General features: G+C 44.0%; 2 protein-coding genes across 29 annotated transcripts in view; both read left to right on the top strand.

Moving 5' to 3' along the window:
- The window catches only part of LOC120834277 (phospholipid-transporting ATPase IH), a 28,781-nt gene extending 22,485 nt beyond the window's left edge, over positions 1 to 6,296 (top strand). For 4 of the 11 annotated variants that reach the window (XM_078090210.1, XM_078090209.1, XM_078090208.1 and 1 more), the window contains 4 exons: positions 123 to 188; positions 468 to 571; positions 664 to 829; positions 3,494 to 6,296. In XM_078090210.1, the coding sequence (XP_077946336.1) occupies positions 123 to 188; positions 468 to 571; positions 664 to 829; positions 3,494 to 3,766 (609 nt within the window). In that variant the 3' untranslated portion in view covers positions 3,767 to 6,296. Of the gene's footprint in view, positions 1 to 122; positions 189 to 467; positions 572 to 663; positions 830 to 1,433; positions 1,549 to 2,338; positions 2,549 to 3,493 lie in introns of all 11 variants that reach the window. The other 7 variants (XR_013452960.1, XR_013452958.1, XR_013452962.1 and 4 more) reach the window with 6 other exon arrangements.
- Positions 6,297 to 6,507: 211 nt separating this feature from the next.
- The window catches only part of mcf2lb (mcf.2 cell line derived transforming sequence-like b), a 34,438-nt gene continuing 21,040 nt past the window's right edge, over positions 6,508 to 19,905 (top strand). For 8 of the 18 annotated variants that reach the window (XM_078090188.1, XM_078090187.1, XM_078090184.1 and 5 more), the window contains exon 1: positions 16,202 to 17,073. In XM_078090188.1, coding sequence (XP_077946314.1) covers positions 16,629 to 17,073 — 445 coding nt within the window. In that variant the 5' untranslated portion in view covers positions 16,202 to 16,628. Of the gene's footprint in view, positions 6,611 to 6,685; positions 6,791 to 8,415; positions 8,999 to 12,830; positions 13,648 to 13,830; positions 14,209 to 16,198; positions 17,074 to 19,905 lie in introns of those variants that run through there. The other 10 variants (XM_078090197.1, XM_078090194.1, XM_078090192.1 and 7 more) reach the window with 6 other exon arrangements.

The raw sequence follows: 19,905 nt of genomic DNA, 5'->3' as shown, positions 1-19,905 counted from the left end.
CCTTCGCTTTGTTGTGCTATATGCACTGTGAAAACATAGAAAGTCCACCGACCCGTGGATGCTGGTCGATTGTGTGTGATGAATGAGGCCGCTAACCCTGTTTTTCCCCTCTGGCCCTGCAGATGTTTGGGAACTGGACCTTTGGGACTCTCGTCTTTACTGTGCTGGTCTTCACCGTTACGCTCAAGGTGTGTGACCACGTCTCCAGAAGTGAAAAAGCGAAGAAACGAGCCGCCCTATGTTATTGTACCGCATAACCCCTCCACTTAAATGAGTTCATTAACGTTGCATATGTGCCTCATCGGACGTGTGGACAAGCTGGCGGTGCACACGTCAACTAGCATGTTACGTCAATGATTGACCACACTGGCCGCTCACTTCGCACAACAGTGAACCCTAAAGGCACAGCCATTGACTTAATTGACAGGCTGAGTGTTTACGATGTGTGTATTCTGTATTTGTTTCAGCTTGCCTTGGACACACACCACTGGACTTGGATCAATCACTTTGTCATCTGGGGGTCACTACTTTTCTACGTTATTTTCTCTCTCCTCTGGGGAGGCATCATTTGGTATAATATGTGTTTTCTTCTACTAGGTTTAACATTTATTTTAGCTTAGGACACTTCTGCAACCATTCTCTGTCCTTCTCGTTGCTGCGTAGGCCCTTCCTGAACTACCAGAGGATGTATTACGTGTTCATGCAGATGTTGTCCAGTGGCCCGGCCTGGCTCAGCATCATCCTGCTTATAACGGTCAGCTTGCTGCCCGATGTCATCAAAAAGGTCCTCTGCAGGGCCGTGTGTCCCACAGCCACCGAACGTGCACAGGTACCATCTCTGCACCAATTTCAATTGTCTTGTTATCAGGTCGGGGGTTTATTTTCCAGTTTTGACTCCTGCTTTGCCAAAATCGTTAACCAATTACTGCTCTCCCATTTTAAAAGTCGTGCCTTTTGGCAGAAAGTTGAATCCACTCCTATGCTAGCTGATATTTCATATTTTTACTGTCGGAAACCAAATGAGTAAGCTTGAAAATCTATTCCACTCAATCACTTATCCAGGAACACCATTAGAATCCCTAACAGTGTGATTTAGAACGACTTCTTTGTTCCCTGTGGCTTCACCTCACCTTCCCTTGAAACAGGCTTCACCCTGAATGGCAAAATGAATGAAAGGTCTGACAGATTTCTCCTTGCTGTGCTCTTTCTTCTCTTTTCTCCCTTCTCACTGCAACCTGATGGACCACCATCATCCCGACCAATCCCCACCGTGCCTCTCTCCCCTTTCCTTGCATTCACCTGCCGTATCCGCCTTTTTCCTCCTTTCCTTTTTGTCCGTCTGCATCACTCTTTTCTCTCTTGTGATGCCAACCCCTCCCGCACTCCCGTGACTCTGCACTCTGCACACACTTGCTCTTTCGGGGTGACTGCAGTCCACTCGCCCGTGCCTTACTGTGGAGCCGTCCACCATCTTCATGCTTTCTCAGTCATCCAGCAGAATGAGTTTCTGATTGGCCCAGAGAGACCAGAGAGGAGCAGGAAGAGGAGGTGACTCTCTTTTAAGGCCTCATCTCTGTGTGCATGATGGTGTGTCTCAGTGTAAACCCCTTATTAAAGTCTCCTACGCATTGCTCCATGTCAAACTAACAACCAGGGCGCTGTTAATAACAATAGCGACGCAGCATTTTGTGTGTAAGCAAGGTTAGAAATGTATTTTTCTCTGCCATTTTTTCCCTTGCCATTGTGTCTTTTGTGCTTTGTTCCTTGTGTACTGTTTTACATATTTAAATTGCATGCCATGATTTATATTGTTTTTCATTTTGTCCCGTATTATTTATTGTTGAAACAGTTTTGGCGGATCACAGTTCTTCTTAAATTGTTTGTCAGCCAAGCAGTTGGATTTGCAGAATTTCTTTCTTTGATATTTCTTATCTACCATTATTTCTTTTTAAAAATCTGACTGAAGAATGAATTATTCTTTGTTTTGATGAATTATTAGTTAGTATACAAGCCCAAATCCCATCACTCCTGCCTCTCTTATCTGAAGTCGCATGCAGAGTTGGTTGGGGATATGAGTGACCATGCACAGTAAACATTAAAGTGTAATCATTGCACTGAAAAATGCAATGTTAAATTCTTAGTGTAAAGAAATGAAGTATAGATAAATAAATGTGCTTTCAAGCCAAATATGATACCAAGAAGCAACAGTAGTCCTATTCTGATGCTACATGAGTTCAAATCGTTTTTCACTTAAGTTGCAGTCGTCACACCGAGGCAAGTTAGTATACCAGCATACGGGTTCATTTATCACCTCGCTTTCCTTTAACGTCATCCACAGAAGGTAAGGACAGCGGGGGGCCCTGGAGGGCTGTGTGGCTCCTGGCACTGCAGAAGGTGGAGGGGGAGGAACCCACTCCACCCTGGTAGGACCTGTGAGGGAGACAGTGGAGAAAAAGCTGCTACTGTGACTCCATGACGTCACACTGACACAGCACCCCTCCCAGCAAACGCAGGAGTACGCCCCCCAAGGTGGGCTAGGGTCACCATGGTAACGGCACACAGAGGGCGTTTACCGTGGGGAGTCGGGTTGCTAAAGCTGCTGCAATGATGCTTCCTGCTGCTCCACACTGCATGGGGCATGTTTCATTTAAATGGCTTAGGCTGGGGAGTCGGGGCGCGGGGGGGGGGGGGGGGGGGGGGGGGGGCTAGATCACTGCATCTAAACTAAATATTTCCTTTGGTTAAACCCACTTTTAGGGACCACAACCTCCAATTAGCTCTGCAGTGCTGGTTGCAAAGCATGCTGTGCTTCTCACTGCATGTGGGATGGGATTTGACTTGATCAGGGTTGCAGCTAATTGAACAATTGTATCCTCTTTTTATTAGACGCAGGCCACTTACAATCCATTGTCACTTAGTAGTGGGGTTGCTTTGACTCCTCGACAGTGCTGGACTGGAGTTTAAAGTCACACTGAAGGTTCTGGGTCTCAGGAGGTTTAGTTGAGAAATCTGAGGTGACTGAGCTGGTTTAATAGCTTACAGATCTGAATAGCATTCCGTTAGTAACTGAGGTTATGTTATGTGGAAAAGTCCAGGTTTCCACATAAGAATCATTTTGTATCAGGAATAGTGAGGACATCTGGTGTTGGAAGATGGAGTAGCAATTGTAATTGATATCTTCTTGATATCTGTCTCAGCCATTGATCACAATGGGAATTTTCAGATGGTTTTGTCATCATTGATCAGTGGCTTATGTCCAGATTCCACACTGTTTGTTTAGTAAATTTGATCCGGGTGTCTATAACAGGGTGTCATTAACCATCAAAACCTTCTGAATAAATCCATGCTGTTCGATGCAATGCATCAGGCCGTCTCACATCTCTCCTTTATTCACACGTGATTTGATCTGCATGGTGCTATTCTGCTGATTTCCCCTTTTCTCGCTGCTTTGGTTTGTACTTTCTTGTGACGATGCATCCCCGTCCTTCCGCAGGATGACGAGAAGCTGTCGCGGGCTTGTGTGGCCGAGGTGACTCCACTGTCCCCGGGTCGGTCCTACAAAGGCACGAGCGCGGACTCCTCTCACCTCCACCTCGGCGCCCCGGAAACCCTGTCGCTCCGCGGGTCTGATCCCCTTCCTCAGAAACTACTGGTCCACTTGGCGGAAGGTGGAGGGGCCGACTTGTGCTCTCTCAGCCCCTTCGTGCTCCGCCTCTCAGGGGCGGGATTTGCCTTCTGTGCCCCAGGGCCCGAGACCTCCGTGTGAACACAAACACGGGCATGAGACCGAATCGCATGTGGATCTTGTTGGCTGACAACATAAAGTGCATCAGCCCCTGGTTGTGTGACAGAGGTCGATAACCATCAAGGGTTCAAGGATTTACAAACAAACACGTTTTCACGCGCATCCACCTCCACGCTGGGCTCACCATGTGCATTTTCTGTGAACAACCCTTTAGATATCGTGGCCCTGCCGCCTCATCTTCATACTTTGGTATCATCATATTCATCGAGTGTAGTCCCATGTCTTAGTCACAACCAAGTTCCTACTCAGACTCTTCCTTGAACAAGTCTAAGAACAAAAGGGGGTGTTGTTTCGCGCACTATTAACTGTCTCATTTCAACGTGTCAACCGTCGGGCCTTTTTGTATTCCATGTCCTAATTTTCAGTCTCACCTTCTTGCCTGTTGCTTCACTGTACTGTTTACTTTTTTGTTAATGTTGGTTGAAAACATTTATGTACAGTTTGTGGTCTGGCCAAGTAAAGGGCGGCTGTCAAGCTTTGCCCTTTAGGTGCGTGTGCATGTGCGCGAGTGTATGCATGAATTTTCCTGTTACTGTATGTTTTTATGTTACACACCTTTGCCTTACAGGTAGCCACACAGCAGCAGGCTAGGAGCCAAAGGATAAAGGTGTAAAATGTTAAGAATTATTAAGTAGAAACAATGTATTACAAAGCCTTACACACACACACATACACATACAAACATCAACACACACACTACAGCCGAAGGAGGGAAATGGGGGATATCTGAAGAGGGATGTGCAGTATACGAGCCACCCGGCCTTAATTCATAGATACTGATTTTTCGTGGGTTATATTTCTAAGTCAGTTGAAACATGTTTGCGAGTGGACAGGTTCAGAGGGCATATGCGTGTCTGGTACAGTGTGTCAATTCTTCTTCCTTTTTACCTCACGATTGTTTTTCTCATCTGCATGTCGGATCTCACTGCAGCATGCTGATCTGGTCTCGGTTCTTCCTTTATCGCCCATCATCGGTCATGAACCATATCACACCCCTTTTCTTCCTCCCGAAGACGAGCGCACTGAACCAACTCCTTCCCTGATGTGGTCTTGTGGGGTAACAGCTGCAGCCTCGGACTCGCGCCGTCTTTATTCATGGGTGTCCTAAACGACTTGCTACTCCCCACTGCGTCGTGCTGGTGTGTTTGCTGCCTCGCTCTGTGTTATGCAAAAGTTAACGTAGTGTTGTCACACTATAAGGGGTTTCTCTCGCTGTTGCATTTATCTATGAGTTATTCTGTATTGTTCTGAAAGTATTGGTGGTGGTCACTGTTGATGTATGGATGTAACTTAAAAAGACTTTTGATATATATATACATATATATATTGTATTGAGAAGGGATGTTCAATAGCCGGTTGTAAGTAGGTGGGAGACTTAAAGCGGCGATGTCACAATCAAGTCAATAGAATGTTGAACTGATTTGTCCATCATGTCCTCCAGCTGAAGATTGTTGCTCATTATGGATGAACCACTTTTCTGCATTTCTAACATTCAAAGTCCCTTTGGTCCAAAGCATACCTGTCCTGTTGCACAGCAAGTAACTGACTCTGGAAGTCTTGAATGTCAGATTCCGAAGCAATTTTGTATGTTTATACAGTTTATTTTCATACACATCACCATCTGCCGAAATGTCTAGATTTAATAACAGGTGTTCTGTATTTTTTTTACTGGGGCACAGATGATGTTTTTAAGTTTGGTTGGAGGTCTGGATTTGTCTCGTTCAGTTTTCACTCAAAGCCCACCAGTGTTTGAACTTGGGGGCTCAACGTCCTGACCTCAGTAGATCAACAGAAGGGCCTTGGTGCTTGTTATGCAGTGTCTGACCTCACTGTGCTGTTGCCATACTCCAGAGATATTCTACATGTCATATACAAGTCATACAATGATACGGTCTATTTTACTTAAATAACGTAATGGGGAATTCTTTTGGAGTCGTTCACAACTTTTTCTCGACTACTTTTTGTTGTCCACTTTGAATTTCTTTTGCTACGTTTGTATGCCAGATGGAAGACTATATTTTAACTGTGTTAGAATTTGTTCAAGTATGTAACCAAAATTAGAGCATTTACATTTTATGATTCATTAGAGATTTACCAATAGGTCTACACACTGCACTTTCTTCTACAACAGATCAGTTTTTCCCCTAAAACATGGTATGATGTCTGTCGACGGGGCTTATAGTTATATAGTAATAAGTTATTTTTCTAAGAATGTAGTCGGAGAGAAAAAAAAAGTGACCAAATAACTTGACTAGAAACGGACTGTGTGTAGCGTCTCAAATGGGTTTATTGCACCAGCCTTCTACTGCAGATCAGAATGTTGAACAGCAGGTGCTCATCCTGTCACTCCCGAGCTCGGCAAAGGTCCGAAATGTGGACTTTTGTGCACCGAGCAGCACGCTTCATATCACACCTTCAGTACAACACTGTTTGTGTTACTAAACAGGTTTTGTGAATTTATTTTTTGTTTCGAATAAAGATTTTAAAAGTTCAGCTTTTGACTCTCTGCCAGCCTGCCGGTAGCAATGGGGGGCAGAGCACTGCATTGTCCTTCTGCTTGTAATAAAGAAACATTCTAAAAAAATGTAGCTCCTGTGTTCATCCCACACAATTTTTCTGTAGGTTGTTCTACCTTCACTCATGAACGTCTACTAACCTCTTATCACTTTAGACCTCCTAGTTTCCGCCGGTCACGTGATCCTCCCGCGCGGCACACCTGCGCCTCAATCCAGTCAATCAGCCAGCAGCTCACAAACACTGGCCTGACGTCAGTGTAGCGCATCATTCCGATCGCGCGATGTACAGGTACGATTTTTCAAACTCCACGCAGCATTATGTTTATTCCACGCAGTCGTCTTCTTTGCCAAACCTTCGTTTCATACATTACCCATAATTCAACTCGGTCCCGAAACGTCAGTTGAAGTGTAGGCTAGCAGCTAAGCTAACGTAGCCTCGAGATGCTGCTCGATGGGCTGCGGCCGGCTGGTGAGATATTAACCTCTTCACAACTCAACAAAAGCTTTCAAACTAATTGTGTAGGCTAAAGTATAGCAGACCCACTATTCCTCTAGTGTCTCATGGTCCGTTGTTTCTGTCGAATTGTCCTTCAAGTTGTGAAAAAAAGCTGTTGAGTTGTAATTGCTAACAGTTGACCTAGCTATAAACTTCAAAACCTTAAAAGAAAATTAAGTATAATTTGAATTAGGTTGTCAACATGTTTCATACTCATGGTATTTGGTTGGTAAAATAATGTCCAATAACATGGAGTAACATTTCACGGCCTTGACACCGCTGTGGGAATTTCACAACTGTGTGCAGTATCTTCTAATTAAATGACATTAATTTTAAAAGAAACAACTTTTTAATACCAAATTAAAAAACAACTGGCTGTTATGGAAAGTCACCCAATGTCACCCACCCCAGGCTATGTTTTTCATAGCCTAGGCTATGTTTTTCATAGCCTAGGCTATGTTTTTCATAGCCTAGGCAAGGCAAGTTTATTTGTATAGCGCTTTTCATACACAAGGCAGACTCGAAGTGCTTCACATCATAACATTTCATACAATAAAGTGAAATAAAATTAAAGAACAGCAAATAAAATTATAAATTAAAATCTTATTTAAATTGTTTAATTAAAGGCAGAGGTTAAAAGTGCAATATAGGTCAAATTTAGCAGAAGGCAAAGCTGAACATAAAAGTTTTCAGTCTTGTTTTAAACGTGGTCAGAGTTGGGGCAAGTCCTAAATCTTCAGGAAGTTTATTCCAGCTGTTTGTTGCGTAGTAACTAAATGATGCTTTCCCATGATTTGTATTTACTCTGGGAATCACTAACAGATTGGTGTCAGAAGATCTTAGTGATCTTGAAGGCTTATGTAGTGGAAGCATATCAGTGATATACTTTGGCCCTAAACCATGTAGTGATTTATATGTGAGCAGTAGGATTTTGAAATTAATTCTCTGACATACTGGGAGCCAATGTAAGGATTTAAGAATTGGTGTATTGTGCTCACATTTTTTGGTCTTTGTTAGAACTCAAGCAGCAGCGTTCTGAACAAGCTGGAGCTGCCTGACAGTTTTTTTTGGAAGACCTGCAAGGAGACCATTACAATAGTCATTATAACTAGCCTACTAGTTATAAAGGCATGTACAAGTGTTTCTAAGTCTTGAGCTGACATGAGCCCTCTAAGTCGTGCTACATTTTTGAGGTGGTAGTAGGCCGATTTTGTTACTGATTTGATGTGACTCTCAAGTGTAAATCTGAATCCATAATAACCCCCAGATTTCTGGCTTTATTTGATGTTTTCAGGGACAGAGAGTGAAGGTGTTGGGTTACTTTAAACCTTTCTTTTTTAGCACCAAATACAATGATCTCAGTTTTGTCTTCATTTAGTTGATCTCAGTTTTGTCTTCATAGCCTAGTGCTGTCACGTGGTGGCACTGCAGCATAATCAAGGATGCATGACTAGTAGAACTGTGCATGTTGTTTCTGTCGATGACAATGTCCTGACACAGCTGTTGTGCTTTGCCTCCACACTAGATGTCACTGTTGGATCAGCTGACTGGGAAACCGTATTGCTGACCTTCAAATCCCCTCCCCCATGTCTTCACAGGTTTGCACCATCATGTGTGCTGAGGCTGAAGCATGCATGTGCGAATGAGGCTTCCTCCTGCTCCACCTCCTCCCCTTCTCCATCGGCGGGCTCCTGCGTTCTGCATCCCGCTGCGGAGGACTCGTCAGTGCAGCTGGGGCCGTGACAGCCATAGCAGCTTCATCATCATCCCCTCCCCGTCAGTCTCGGCAGCATCGTCGAAAGCACCCGGTTCTTCCAGCTTTGAGCGACACACCCACCCCGTCTCTCGGCTCTCTTTCCTCCAGCAACCGTGTGTCGTACAAGCCAGCAGCCAGGCACTCTCATCCCGGGCTAGTTTACCCGGCCGCATCCTTACTCCCTCCTCTCGGCAGAGCTTACCACCACAACAGTCCCCGTCTCTCGTCCTCTTCACCACCATCCGCTTGTCGTAGAGCGAGTCGGGAAAAAGCAGGCAAGCTGTCTCTTTTTTCTGCACAGGTGTGTGTTGGCTGGGCAGGTGGTCTTCCACTGGCCCTTTGGAGGATGATCCTATGGATGAAGACGGAGGAGATGGCCCTAGGGGAGCTTCTGGAAAGGCTAAGGACAGTCACTCAAAGCATAGGTTGGTGACTACAAGACACTTAACAACAATAATCCCATGTCATTTTATTCTTCATTGCCAATGATTATGCATGGCTCTCTGAAACATTATTATAGGTGAAATACTAATTTGTATTCAGCTACAGCGAGGGGCAATATTGCATCTCTTGTTTGGTTAAATCTACCAAATAAAAATGAAACGATAGTGTGTTAAGGAAAATACAGGATTGTCATGTGAATACGCTACAAATGTTTGTTTCTGCTGGAAACCGAACCAGGTTTAACAGCCGCATGAACCTGCCGTTCATGCTGTCTGCCTTGAGGTAGGGTGCATTTTTCTGTGAAATTGATTGAAATATTTAAATAATGATATACTGCAAAGGACAGGCTGGGATGTGTTGTGATACTGGATACAGTTTCTTGGTATACCCCCCTAAAGAGTTAAAGTTTGTCTGTCTATATGGATATATCTTCCTCTCCCCATGTAACCCTGGACTGATTACTGTCTTTATGTAGTCACTTCACCTCTTATATTCCACTATTATGGCTCTGCTAATGCGTTTTGTGCCAGACTCTTGTGTGTTTAGTCATGGCCTTTCATATTTTCTGAGTAATCAAAGCAACCTCACAGAAACATTTTATGTCTATAATTACGCAGTCATGAAATAAAAGGCTATTTCAGTTCCTTTCTGGGTTGACACGAGAACCCTTCTCCAGACTGTACATGTGATGCTCTGACATTGCTGCGCCAGCTTTATGATTTTTTGCCACCGACCAAAGGACAGATTTCTCTCATTAATCTAACAAATGCACTGAAGATGAATGCTATGTCTGCTTCTTGTTTCCTTTTTGATCCCTTTTAGAGATTTTCTTTAATCCAATTACTGCCTGCACATGGCCATTCTCACAGTTGTGCACAGTGCACCCTTCATTTTGTGTTGTGCTGATCTTGTTTCAATGGAGATCAGGGATGTTGGTTGGATTTGGAGAGGCCACAGCTGCTTATTAAGTGACACATGGGGTATTCATGATTATTTTTAGCTGTATTTTTGTGTATGTGCAGTTACAGAATGGATGCAGGGGGAAGAGGAATAATGTATTACACGCTGATACTGTGACATTGTCCAGTTTACGTACTTTTTTCAAATCTACTATAACAATGATGCTCCTGCTACAATCCCATGAGTGGGCTTGAGTTGCGTTTCCTTCTTAGCACCAGAGATGGTGAAGTATGGCAGCAGCGAGTGGGTGGACTTGTGTGAGGAGGGGGCATGGCAACGGCGCCAGAGGAAGAAAACTGACAGCTCTGAAAAAAAATGATGAGCTACATGAATCAAGGCTAAACAAATGATGAAGAAAAAATATTTTTTCATTTGTATAGGCATTGAGTGACATAATAGTAAAACTTACATAGATTGCAATCATTGGTGGCACTTTGTAGAAAATGAGACAGGAATGTGCTGTGGCAAGAAGATGAGCGCCGTAATCGGCTCAGAGCGACTAACACTGATCACAGAAGACAGCAGAGACGAAGGGCAAAGCGAGAGTTAGACAATCGGAGATTCAGAGGAACTCTGGGAAAGCAAAGTCAACTGAGGATGAAAAGGATTCATCGTCTAAACTGACAAAAGGCGGCATTCGACATGCTTAAAAAGAGGTGTCATGTTGCAAATTACTTCTTTGTTCCCCAGAGAAAAATAGGCAAACAGATCTTGTCTGACGGACATTTCTGAACATGCAATATTCTCAAACTGATATCAATTCAGGAGAATCTTTTTGCATCCCACAAAGTGACCGCTTGTATTTTCCTTTTCTTATCAGTGGCAGGAATCCAATCTATCATTGTGGTCATTCAGTCAGCAGTATGTGAGCAAAGCTGTTTAGCACATCCTCTCTCCAGACAGAACATGAAGTGTAATACTTACCATGTTCACCATCTCAGTTTAGCGCGCTTAGCAATATTTGCTAATCACTATTTAACATGGATGTCTAGCTTTGGTTGATGGCAATGTCATTTATGTGGGTATTTTATCCTAAACTGAAGTATTACAAAATCAAAATGTTGTCAAAGTTGTTGAGCTATTTCGCTATGAAACAAAAAAAGTTAAGCTGCTCAACAGGAAAATTCAGAGGATCGCCAAAGCCATTAGGGCGCATTGGCTGGAATCTTTGAATGCACAAAAAGGATGTTGAAACTTCAGAAAAAGGCAGCGAATCACCAATCTCAGTGTGCATCATTCTCCTGCAACCATTCATGTCTGTACAAATTCTGATGGCATTTGATCCAATAGTTGGTATGGTTATAGAGGTATGGTTGCTCTGGTACTTTTTAGTTTACCATATTATACGTTCCAGTGAAATTTAAATAATTTTTACTTGCAGCCCTATTCAAACATGCATTCCCCTGGACTCAGCATTTGACCTACTTCCACTTGATTTAAAGGGGCACATCCAGTTCAGTGAGTCCCAGGTCTCAGCTTTTCCAGCAGTAATATGTTCCTCTGCTGCCGTTGAATTATTTCTTTGTGCAGAAGCGACGTATTATATGTTGTGTTTGGTGTTTTATTGTGTGCAGATGCATGGCCAATATGTATTCACACCCATGTATGGGCGAGACTGTAGTGTCTATTTGCTACTGAACCCAGCAGGAGCTGAGGTTTATGAAAAATGTCTGAGCTCCAGGCAGCCCATCTGTCTCATGACTAAAGTCGATCTCAGTCAGTTGTTATTGATCAGGTGCCACCCTGAAGCATTGTTTTAGATTGAAAGCACAGCAAGGAAGCTTGCTTATAAATCAGATATACGCAAGACTTTATTGTCACCGTAATGTGAGGGTCAAGGTATTTATTAGCTCGAGGTCAGGGGTTCAAACTGCCGAGGTGAGCTGTGTGGTTCATCACTAAAAGCATACCAGACTGATAGCTGGATGGATTTAAGGTCACCAATTGTCAAAGGTGGTCAGAGAGACGCGAGTGCCCGAGATAGAGATACAGCTGCAATAATAAAGCAATCCTAATTTATGTCCATACATTTTGTGAAGTGTAGTTCCAATGTATGTATTGTTACTATCAAAATTAATGTACTTTAATCTGCCTGCAGAATAATTTGAAGGCTTTATTTTAAATGCTTATTCATCTGCTGGATGGTTATATTGGTAATCCTTGTGTTTAGATGGAAATAACCGAAACGATAACATTTTTTTAAAAACTACTAGCTAGGTAACGATAACCATGGTGGCAAGAGGATGCATCTCATTGGCTTTGGTGGCTTTGATTGTATTTCATCTCTTTAGCGCCACTATTCGTCCAGTGCTTTTGTCTACGAGGAAATGAATGTTCTGTTCTTGGCCTTTTGCTTCCTATAAGCGAATGTGGGCATGCTAACACAATACTGAGATGGTGGACTTTATACCTGCTAAACATTACATTACATGTCAAACATCAGTATGTTAGCATTGTCATCAGCAGGATATGCTCATGTTTAGACATATGAGCTCGGCGTGCTTCTTTATCTGCAGGCAGGTATATGGTGTGCAGGAAAACGGTACAGAGGGGCTACAGATGAAGTAACACAAAGGACGAGTGTGATACTATAATAAGAAATTCGACCTAAAGTGGGGGGGCAGAGCTGGGAGACAGAGATGGAGGGTTACGGATAGATGTTGCGTGCCTCGTTGTCCTGCAATCGCCGCATCACAGTGCAGTGTGTCTCTCTCTCATCGCTATTCTAAGCCTGTAAACTGCAAGCTGCCTTTTGCTCGCCAAACACACATACCCAATAGCCTGCCATCGACCTCCTCCACTCTGCCATCAAAGAGGACCCTGTTTGCTCCTCCCCTCAGTAACCAAGTCTGTGTCCACTGCAAAGTTTGTGTCGGAAGGTTTTAAAGGTCTGTGCTCTCCCGGTTCACCAGGGATGAATGCATGAAAGGATCCAGGGAGAGAAAAGGCAGATTAGTTAAGGAGTGGAGGGAATATAATTAGCCTGAGCAGCAGAAGGGGATTTGTGCTCCACCGGCTGCCCTCTGCTCCAGCTCACCTCCAGCCTCCTCCCCTCCCCGTCCTCCCTTGGAAACCCACACTACTGTGAGACGTCAATACTCACGACGAGGTATGCAGAGTGAGCCTGTGTTTTTGCAGAGCCGAGCTGGGTCCCGTTCTCACCTCTTTTTTTTTTTTTGTGTGAACGCTGTTGGTTTCAGAGGTTGTGCAGACAGTGACTCAGCTTTATTTTTCTTTTCTTTTTCTCTGTGTCCTGAGTCCCCTATTTGGTGGCACTGCAGAGGAAACCGACTTGTCTTCAATGTAGCCGGGGCAGACCTCTCCTCAGAGGATGCATGTGAGCCCATGCCGGCTTGATTCCGAGTGAACCGACACGTTACAGCCGAGAAGGTCCTTTCCCATGCCTGCATTTGGGGGCTGCCTCTTGGAGTCTATCACAGTGTGCAGCGACGCCTTGCAGGTGCAGCGAGGGGTCTCTCTGGATGACAGAGGAGTTAGTTGCGGACTGCTCTCATGTCTCTGCACGAGTTTCTGCGGGAGGGTGGCGAGGCGTCGTGCCGGATAGTGAGCCGGCTCGGACACCTGATCCAGAGCCTGGACGTCTCTGGACTGGGCTCTTCTTTCCCATTCAACCCTGCCGGCCGCAGGAGCTCCTGGAGAGACTGGGATGGTAAGGCTGAAAAGTGGCAGTGTTAAGTGAGTGTGCAACATTCCCGACTGTAGCTCCAAGCAGAGATGTGCAGGGCATCCCGCCCAGAGCCCCACACACACACACACACACACACACACACACACACACACAGTGCTTCCTGTGGGCTTCCCTTGCTTCCCACTGAGCTGTTTGTGTGTCTTTGTGCCCTTGAGAGTGTGTGTCTGCGCAGTTTGAACAGTAGCCTCAGTTTCTAGCTTACAGATCTTCGAAGCTGCACTGATATTTTTCCGTGGCGTTAACAGATTCCACAACATATGCAGAAGCTGCAGCAGACGAGTTCAGCAGCTGCTTCAAAGGATTGGAAACTGCTGATTAAAGCTGCTGACTTTTCAAGTTAGTGTACCAAAGCTGTCTACCAGCCAGAGTGTTTTTATTTTGAGGCCGTGGCTTTTTCCACTGCATAGAGAGGGGACCTTTAGCTGGTCTCTGAAACACACAGGGAGGAAAGCATGGTGAGCAAAGCCAGGAGGAGTGCTTCGCGATGGGACAGTGGGATGCCGATGGTCCCGCTTAAGCCAAGTGAGTCAGGAAACGTATGAGTGGAATCTTTGTGTCGGTCTGTGTGGGGTAGTAGTTTGTATGTATGGGGAGAAATCTGCGCAAAAGTCAGTGTTTTTAACTATCCGCTAGTTTCCTACAGCTGACGTCTGACGTGGGAAAATCTTGTTTCTCCAAACGTACATATCTTTGTTTCTCCCAAAGGTTTCCCTTACATATATTATTGTTTGTTCTGCTCCTGGTTGAAGGTCACTTCATGTTCAAATATATTACTGTTCCCAGCACTTGGAGTTTGTGTGTGTGTGCGGCTACAATACAGTATGTGCATATAAGTTGGCATCTATAGACTCTACAAACCGTACGTGCATGCTCTTCTTGTCTGTACTTCAAGCTGTGTAGTTGTAGGAGAGGGTTTCACATCTGTTCAAATCATTAGCCATGAGGTGAACGTGTACACGCGAGGAACTATGTTGATCTAGCTGTTGTTTGGTTTTATACTTAGACACTCAGAAAATCTGAGAAAGCATATTTGTGATTGCCTGACTGCACATGTAGGTCACCAAGAATAAAAACAAATTGGATCTCCCAAGTGGTTCCACCTACGATTTTTAAAAGGATCTCATAAGAAGCACAGATTAAACTGTTTCTACCTTACGTGTCTTGGAAAATGTAATTTATTGAATTGACACTAGAGGGATATTGTGAGTTCTACAGATTGCAAAGTGATGAACTTGTGAGTTGGCAAAGTATTTAACAAAAGACAAGACTTGACGAATCAAAATCCTCACAGCAGAATCAGATGCAACCTTTTTTTTAATTCTTTTTTTAATTCTTTTTAAATGTCGCCAACCGTGCTAAACACCGGCAACGATGCTGACCAAGCTAACCGTTCTAACCTGGGGGGTAATTAGAGGGCAGGCGTTACTCTCACTGCAACATAATGGATGATATCATTTAAAGGGTACTTGTAATTTCCTAAAACATACTTCGGCCCACCCAATATACAACTGGACAGCCAACTAAGAGTTCGGTCTGAGAGTCTGTGTTTGACGCTGTCAGGTGGAGATGCACCAGTATTTTAATCCAATGCTCTGCTGGTGTAATGATATGCTCATGTACTGTAGCAATGAAACTATTCTAATATGAACCTGATTGCACAACAGTAAAACCTAGATGAGAACAGATGAGGGGCAACTTGGAGAACTATGGTCATCAACGCCTAATTCTCATTATTTCTTTAATTTTCAATTTTGATTTATTGTGATCACTTGAGTTCATTTCTCAGATCTCATTCTTGCATATTGTCTGAAGCATATTGTCTGAAGCGTTCAAACGGATACATCTTTTAAGCTCGAGAAAAAGGTATATTTAATACACCCTGCTCATTTTTTTGAGTATTCTGTCTCTTTATTTGACCCTCTTGCTCACGTTGAGTGGTGCCGTTCTTTACCCTATTGGCTCTCGAGCTTATCTCGAGGTTTATGACACTGATAACCTCTTGCCTGCCCTTGGTGTAAACACATATATTAACCCCACCCACACCTCCCCATAAAACACACACTGGCAGATGCAAGCTTTCATACCCATGCACACTCGCATGGAGTCAAACATGTACACACGTAGTTAACACAAGTGACACCTCCTGCCAACCTTTTAGCACACTGGATTTGTATTTTCCACATAATGGTTGAATTGGGACGGATAATGGAATCTGTTGGCTTGTTTTAGGAGAAATGTATCTTTTGTGTAACTCATTGAAATGGAATCTAAATTGCCACATTCTGTTAAGAAACAGTGTCTTTCTTTGAGAGGTCTCATTGGAACTGCGTCTTTCAGTAAATGCTTAAGAATGGGGTCTTTTATAAACCAGAATAGGGGTTTTGAATGGATACAGTCTGTAAATGGTTAAATGGGGATGCAGGCAGTGTTTGAATGGACTGGTCAGAATGGAGGCTTTGTACTTTTGATCCACATCTCCCTCGATAAGGCAGGCGAGCGCTTTGTTGGCTTAGGTAAATGAGCGCTGGGGAACGGACTGGCCACATAACCGAGCACGGACAATTTCTTCCTCAAAGAGTCAAGACTTGATTCCTTCTTTAGAGGTCAATCTTAGTCAATCATTATCAGCTTGGGTGCATTGCTACTCGAACCAAGAAGGGTCAGCTAATTGTCTTTTTGTAGGGGTGGGACAAGGTGAGCAAGGAGGGAGGGGCTAGGCTGGCTACAGTGTTTCCTTTGTATTCAGAGAAGGTAACCTGAGGTAGCAATATGAAGCACACAGTTACCGAGTGATGTCCTGCAGGTAGAGCGCACCTGCAGCGGGAGGGAGAGCGAGAGGTCCGAAAGGTGGAGTCAGAATGAGGGGGAAACTGTCGCAGCGTTGGCTTTTTGCAAAGCTGCATGGATGAAGTGTCGCAGGGGTGGCCGATTCAGGCTCCTCCATGGAGGAAGATGTTGAGGCGGAGTTAGACTCTGGGTTTTGCATCGATGTGGACTTGGAGCTGAGTTTAGGCGGACAGGTGACTGGAGGCTCAGATGAACACTCAAACAGGGAGGAGTCTGATTGGTTTGTGAATGCAGCGCACACAGATTCTCCGTTAACTAGCCAGGAGCAGAAAGAGGAAAGTGATGCAGGAGCTGGATGGAGTCAAACGTCAGTGGAAGGGGCGACGCCGGCAGATGCAGGGTTAACGGAGAATGGAGGGACTGACGCAGAGAGCGCGGTAGAGATGGACGATCAAAGCAAAGGAGTCAAGGAGGAGGAGATGGAGGGGTCACTGGATGTGCGGTTGTGTCCAGTGGTGGAGAGTGGGGGTCATGTACGGATTTCTCTGGAGGAGGTGGAAAGATATCACCGATTTGCTCGCTGCTGCCATTGGCTGTGTGGTAGGTATTGGATGTTTTTACAATACCTTCACCTTCTTTGTTCACAAAAGGATTCTTCCCTTCTTCTTTCTCCATGTTGCATATACGTGATATGTTTTTGTGGGGAGTTTGTCCCTTTTGTATTTTAGTAAGCACAGTTTGGTTCTCTTATCTTAACACATCTTGTACCTGTCCTTTTTCTGCACGAGTTCTCTGCACGCTCTTTTACCTTTGCTCCCACCTAGAGTTGGATTTGGAGAAATCTTTGTCATTTGCTTTATTCAGTTTCATCTTATGTCTGTTTTTTCCCTCTTTAGAATCTATTTGATGTAAGAAGAGACTGTAAACCACGCACTCTAGTGTCCTGTGTGTGTGTGTGTGTGTGTGTGTGTGTGTGTGTGTGTGTGTGTATACACATATACGGTCTGGTATAACATTTTGATAAAGCGCAAGATTGAAGCATTATTGCATTTTTTAGACCAAACCAAGTTTTGAAGAGCTGAGGTAGTATAGAACTGCGTTTGTTTTGGCAATTTGTTTTTTCATTCATTTCTACAAGATGATTGCTGTTTTACAGCTTTTCCCCAGATTGTTTTTATCTGATCACAAACTGTGTCCTTATTTCTTCATTGTGTGACTAAAGACCCAGCGGAGCAATCGCCCTAAACATTGTCTTCTTTAACCCTCATCTGAACCCTCTCACCCCTGATATTATATGGACTCATCCGTCACTGCTCAGCCGTATTTAGTGGTGTGCTTTGTTTCTGTCCCCCACCATGACTGTAAGCCCCTAATTCCGAATTGCTGCCCAAGCTCTTTCCGTTTGTTGGTGTCCATTTTGTTACCCCCAACTCTGACCTGTCCAATACTGAGCACAGTTTTGTCCAAAGGATTTCAGTTTTCCCGTCTCTCTAGCCTGAGGAATCAGAGTTTTAGGTCTTGTTTGATCCGTGTCAGTAGAAGCAGGCCGTCCAGGTGTGTGACACTGACCCACTAACGTTTGACTCGTCGCCCACGAGCGGGAGTGGACACTAATCCCCGTCGTTAAGCCTTCTAAAGAACATTAGCGCCTCAACCAGCAGGTTCTGTCGTTGGGTGTGAGTGTATGTTGTAGAAATAATGTCTTCACCAAGTGTATTTTCTTATTAGCAGACAAAGTGCTCAATGGGAGGAGTATCCTCTAATCATATACCATTTAATACAATGCAGACAAAGGTGAGTAAAATAAACACTAAAGTAATTTAGGCCATTTCCCCTTGCAAAATCTGTGTCAATGTACCCAGACTTTATTTTAGATCACCATAATAAGTTAATCCTTTAGATACATTCATAATAGTTGTCCTTTTTAGAACATCCTCGTGACATCATCGATAGTAGCTAATTGGAAAGGACACTGTATGGAAATACGGTAGTATCTCAAACATCCTCTCTCTTCCTAATGGACCAAGGGCCTGTTGCTGGTTGTGCACCACTGCGTCGACTGAGTGGACGTTTGAAAGAATGTGATGTTGTTGTAGGAAGAAATGAGGAGAGGCAGGATAGGAAGAAGGTGTAAAAAGAGGCTACTTTTCAAACCTCATCTTCCTGGAGGGGTTTTTCCCAGTAACCGAATAGCCTCCTGGAGACAAAGTGCTGCTTTTTGTAGCCTGGATGTGTGGGGGTGGGGAGGGGGGTGGTTTTGATATGTGTGGGAGCTGCTGGGGGCGAGGCGTGGCCCACTGAGTAAGTGAGGCTGGGTCAGAAAGTGGAAACTGAACTTGACTCCACGAGGAGCCTGTGAGTGCCTGTAGACAGGCCGTCATTAACAGGTGCAAACATGAAAGGTATATTTGTCTCATCTTATTTTGAGCTGCCTGACTTCTGTCAAGGAGACATTTTGCTTCACAAACATGCTTTAAGTTAAAAGAATAGGAAACGATATAACATCCCTAGATATCCGTCAGTTACTTGTCCCTAATCAATATATGTTGACTACAGATGTCAAATGAAATAGTATCCCATTAATACATGAGAAGGCTCATACAGAACCATATTCCCTATATTATTGGTAGAAATATAAAAGACCAAATGTATTTAGTTGTAAATACCTATCTGAAGACAACAAATTACAAAAACTTGACAGTCTACTTGATTGCGGGATCAATAATGTTTGTTTGGGCACAAGTAGGCTTTTTATCCGCCTGTTAATAATATTTACTGGAAATGGTGTTAATGTGTGTCCATCTTTGTGTGTGTCTCTGTTGCTGGACGTGGTAGAAACGAGTAATGTGCGTCAGCCTCTGAGGTCTCCTGCTGTCAGGCGAGATTTAGTCTGTGAACAGAAGCTGCAGTGAAGGGAAAAAGGTGTTTGCACTGAGCTATTTTCTCTCATGGGTTGATTGCTCTTCTCGTGTCAGACTCTATAAACACATATCAGCCGTACAGAACCTTTGTTTACCAGCTCCTCATTATTAGCTACTTTATATGTGCGGTTTTTCAGCAGCAATCACGAGGTTCCTCACTCGTTTCTCAGTAACTTCTCACAAAGTCCTATTTCCGCTTGCCGATTGTTTGGACCTTTAGCTCTTTTTCCTTTAGATGCACTTGCCAAATTAATGTAATGATTCTCTTGGGACTTTTGACCGTGTTTAAAGTATTTCCTGCCCATCAGGAAAGCGATCTACAACCACACGGTCTGCTCTGTAACATCCTGGTTCGGTGACGTGTTGGAGAATTGTAGTGTCTTGGGCTGACCTGTGAAAACACAGGTATGGTCCTTTAAGTCCCCTGAATGGGTGAAACCTTGTGATTGATGTTGTTTTGACACAACAGGCATGGCAGCAGCTGCTCTGCCTTTTCAAAAAGGTTTAATGG

The sequence above is a fragment of the Gasterosteus aculeatus genome, chromosome 16 (genome assembly GCF_964276395.1).
Source record: "Gasterosteus aculeatus chromosome 16, fGasAcu3.hap1.1, whole genome shotgun sequence".
Classification (NCBI taxonomy): domain Eukaryota; kingdom Metazoa; phylum Chordata; class Actinopteri; order Perciformes; family Gasterosteidae; genus Gasterosteus; species Gasterosteus aculeatus.
The sequence above is the reverse complement of the archived record's forward strand: the minus strand, read 5'-3'. Positions and strand labels throughout refer to the sequence as shown.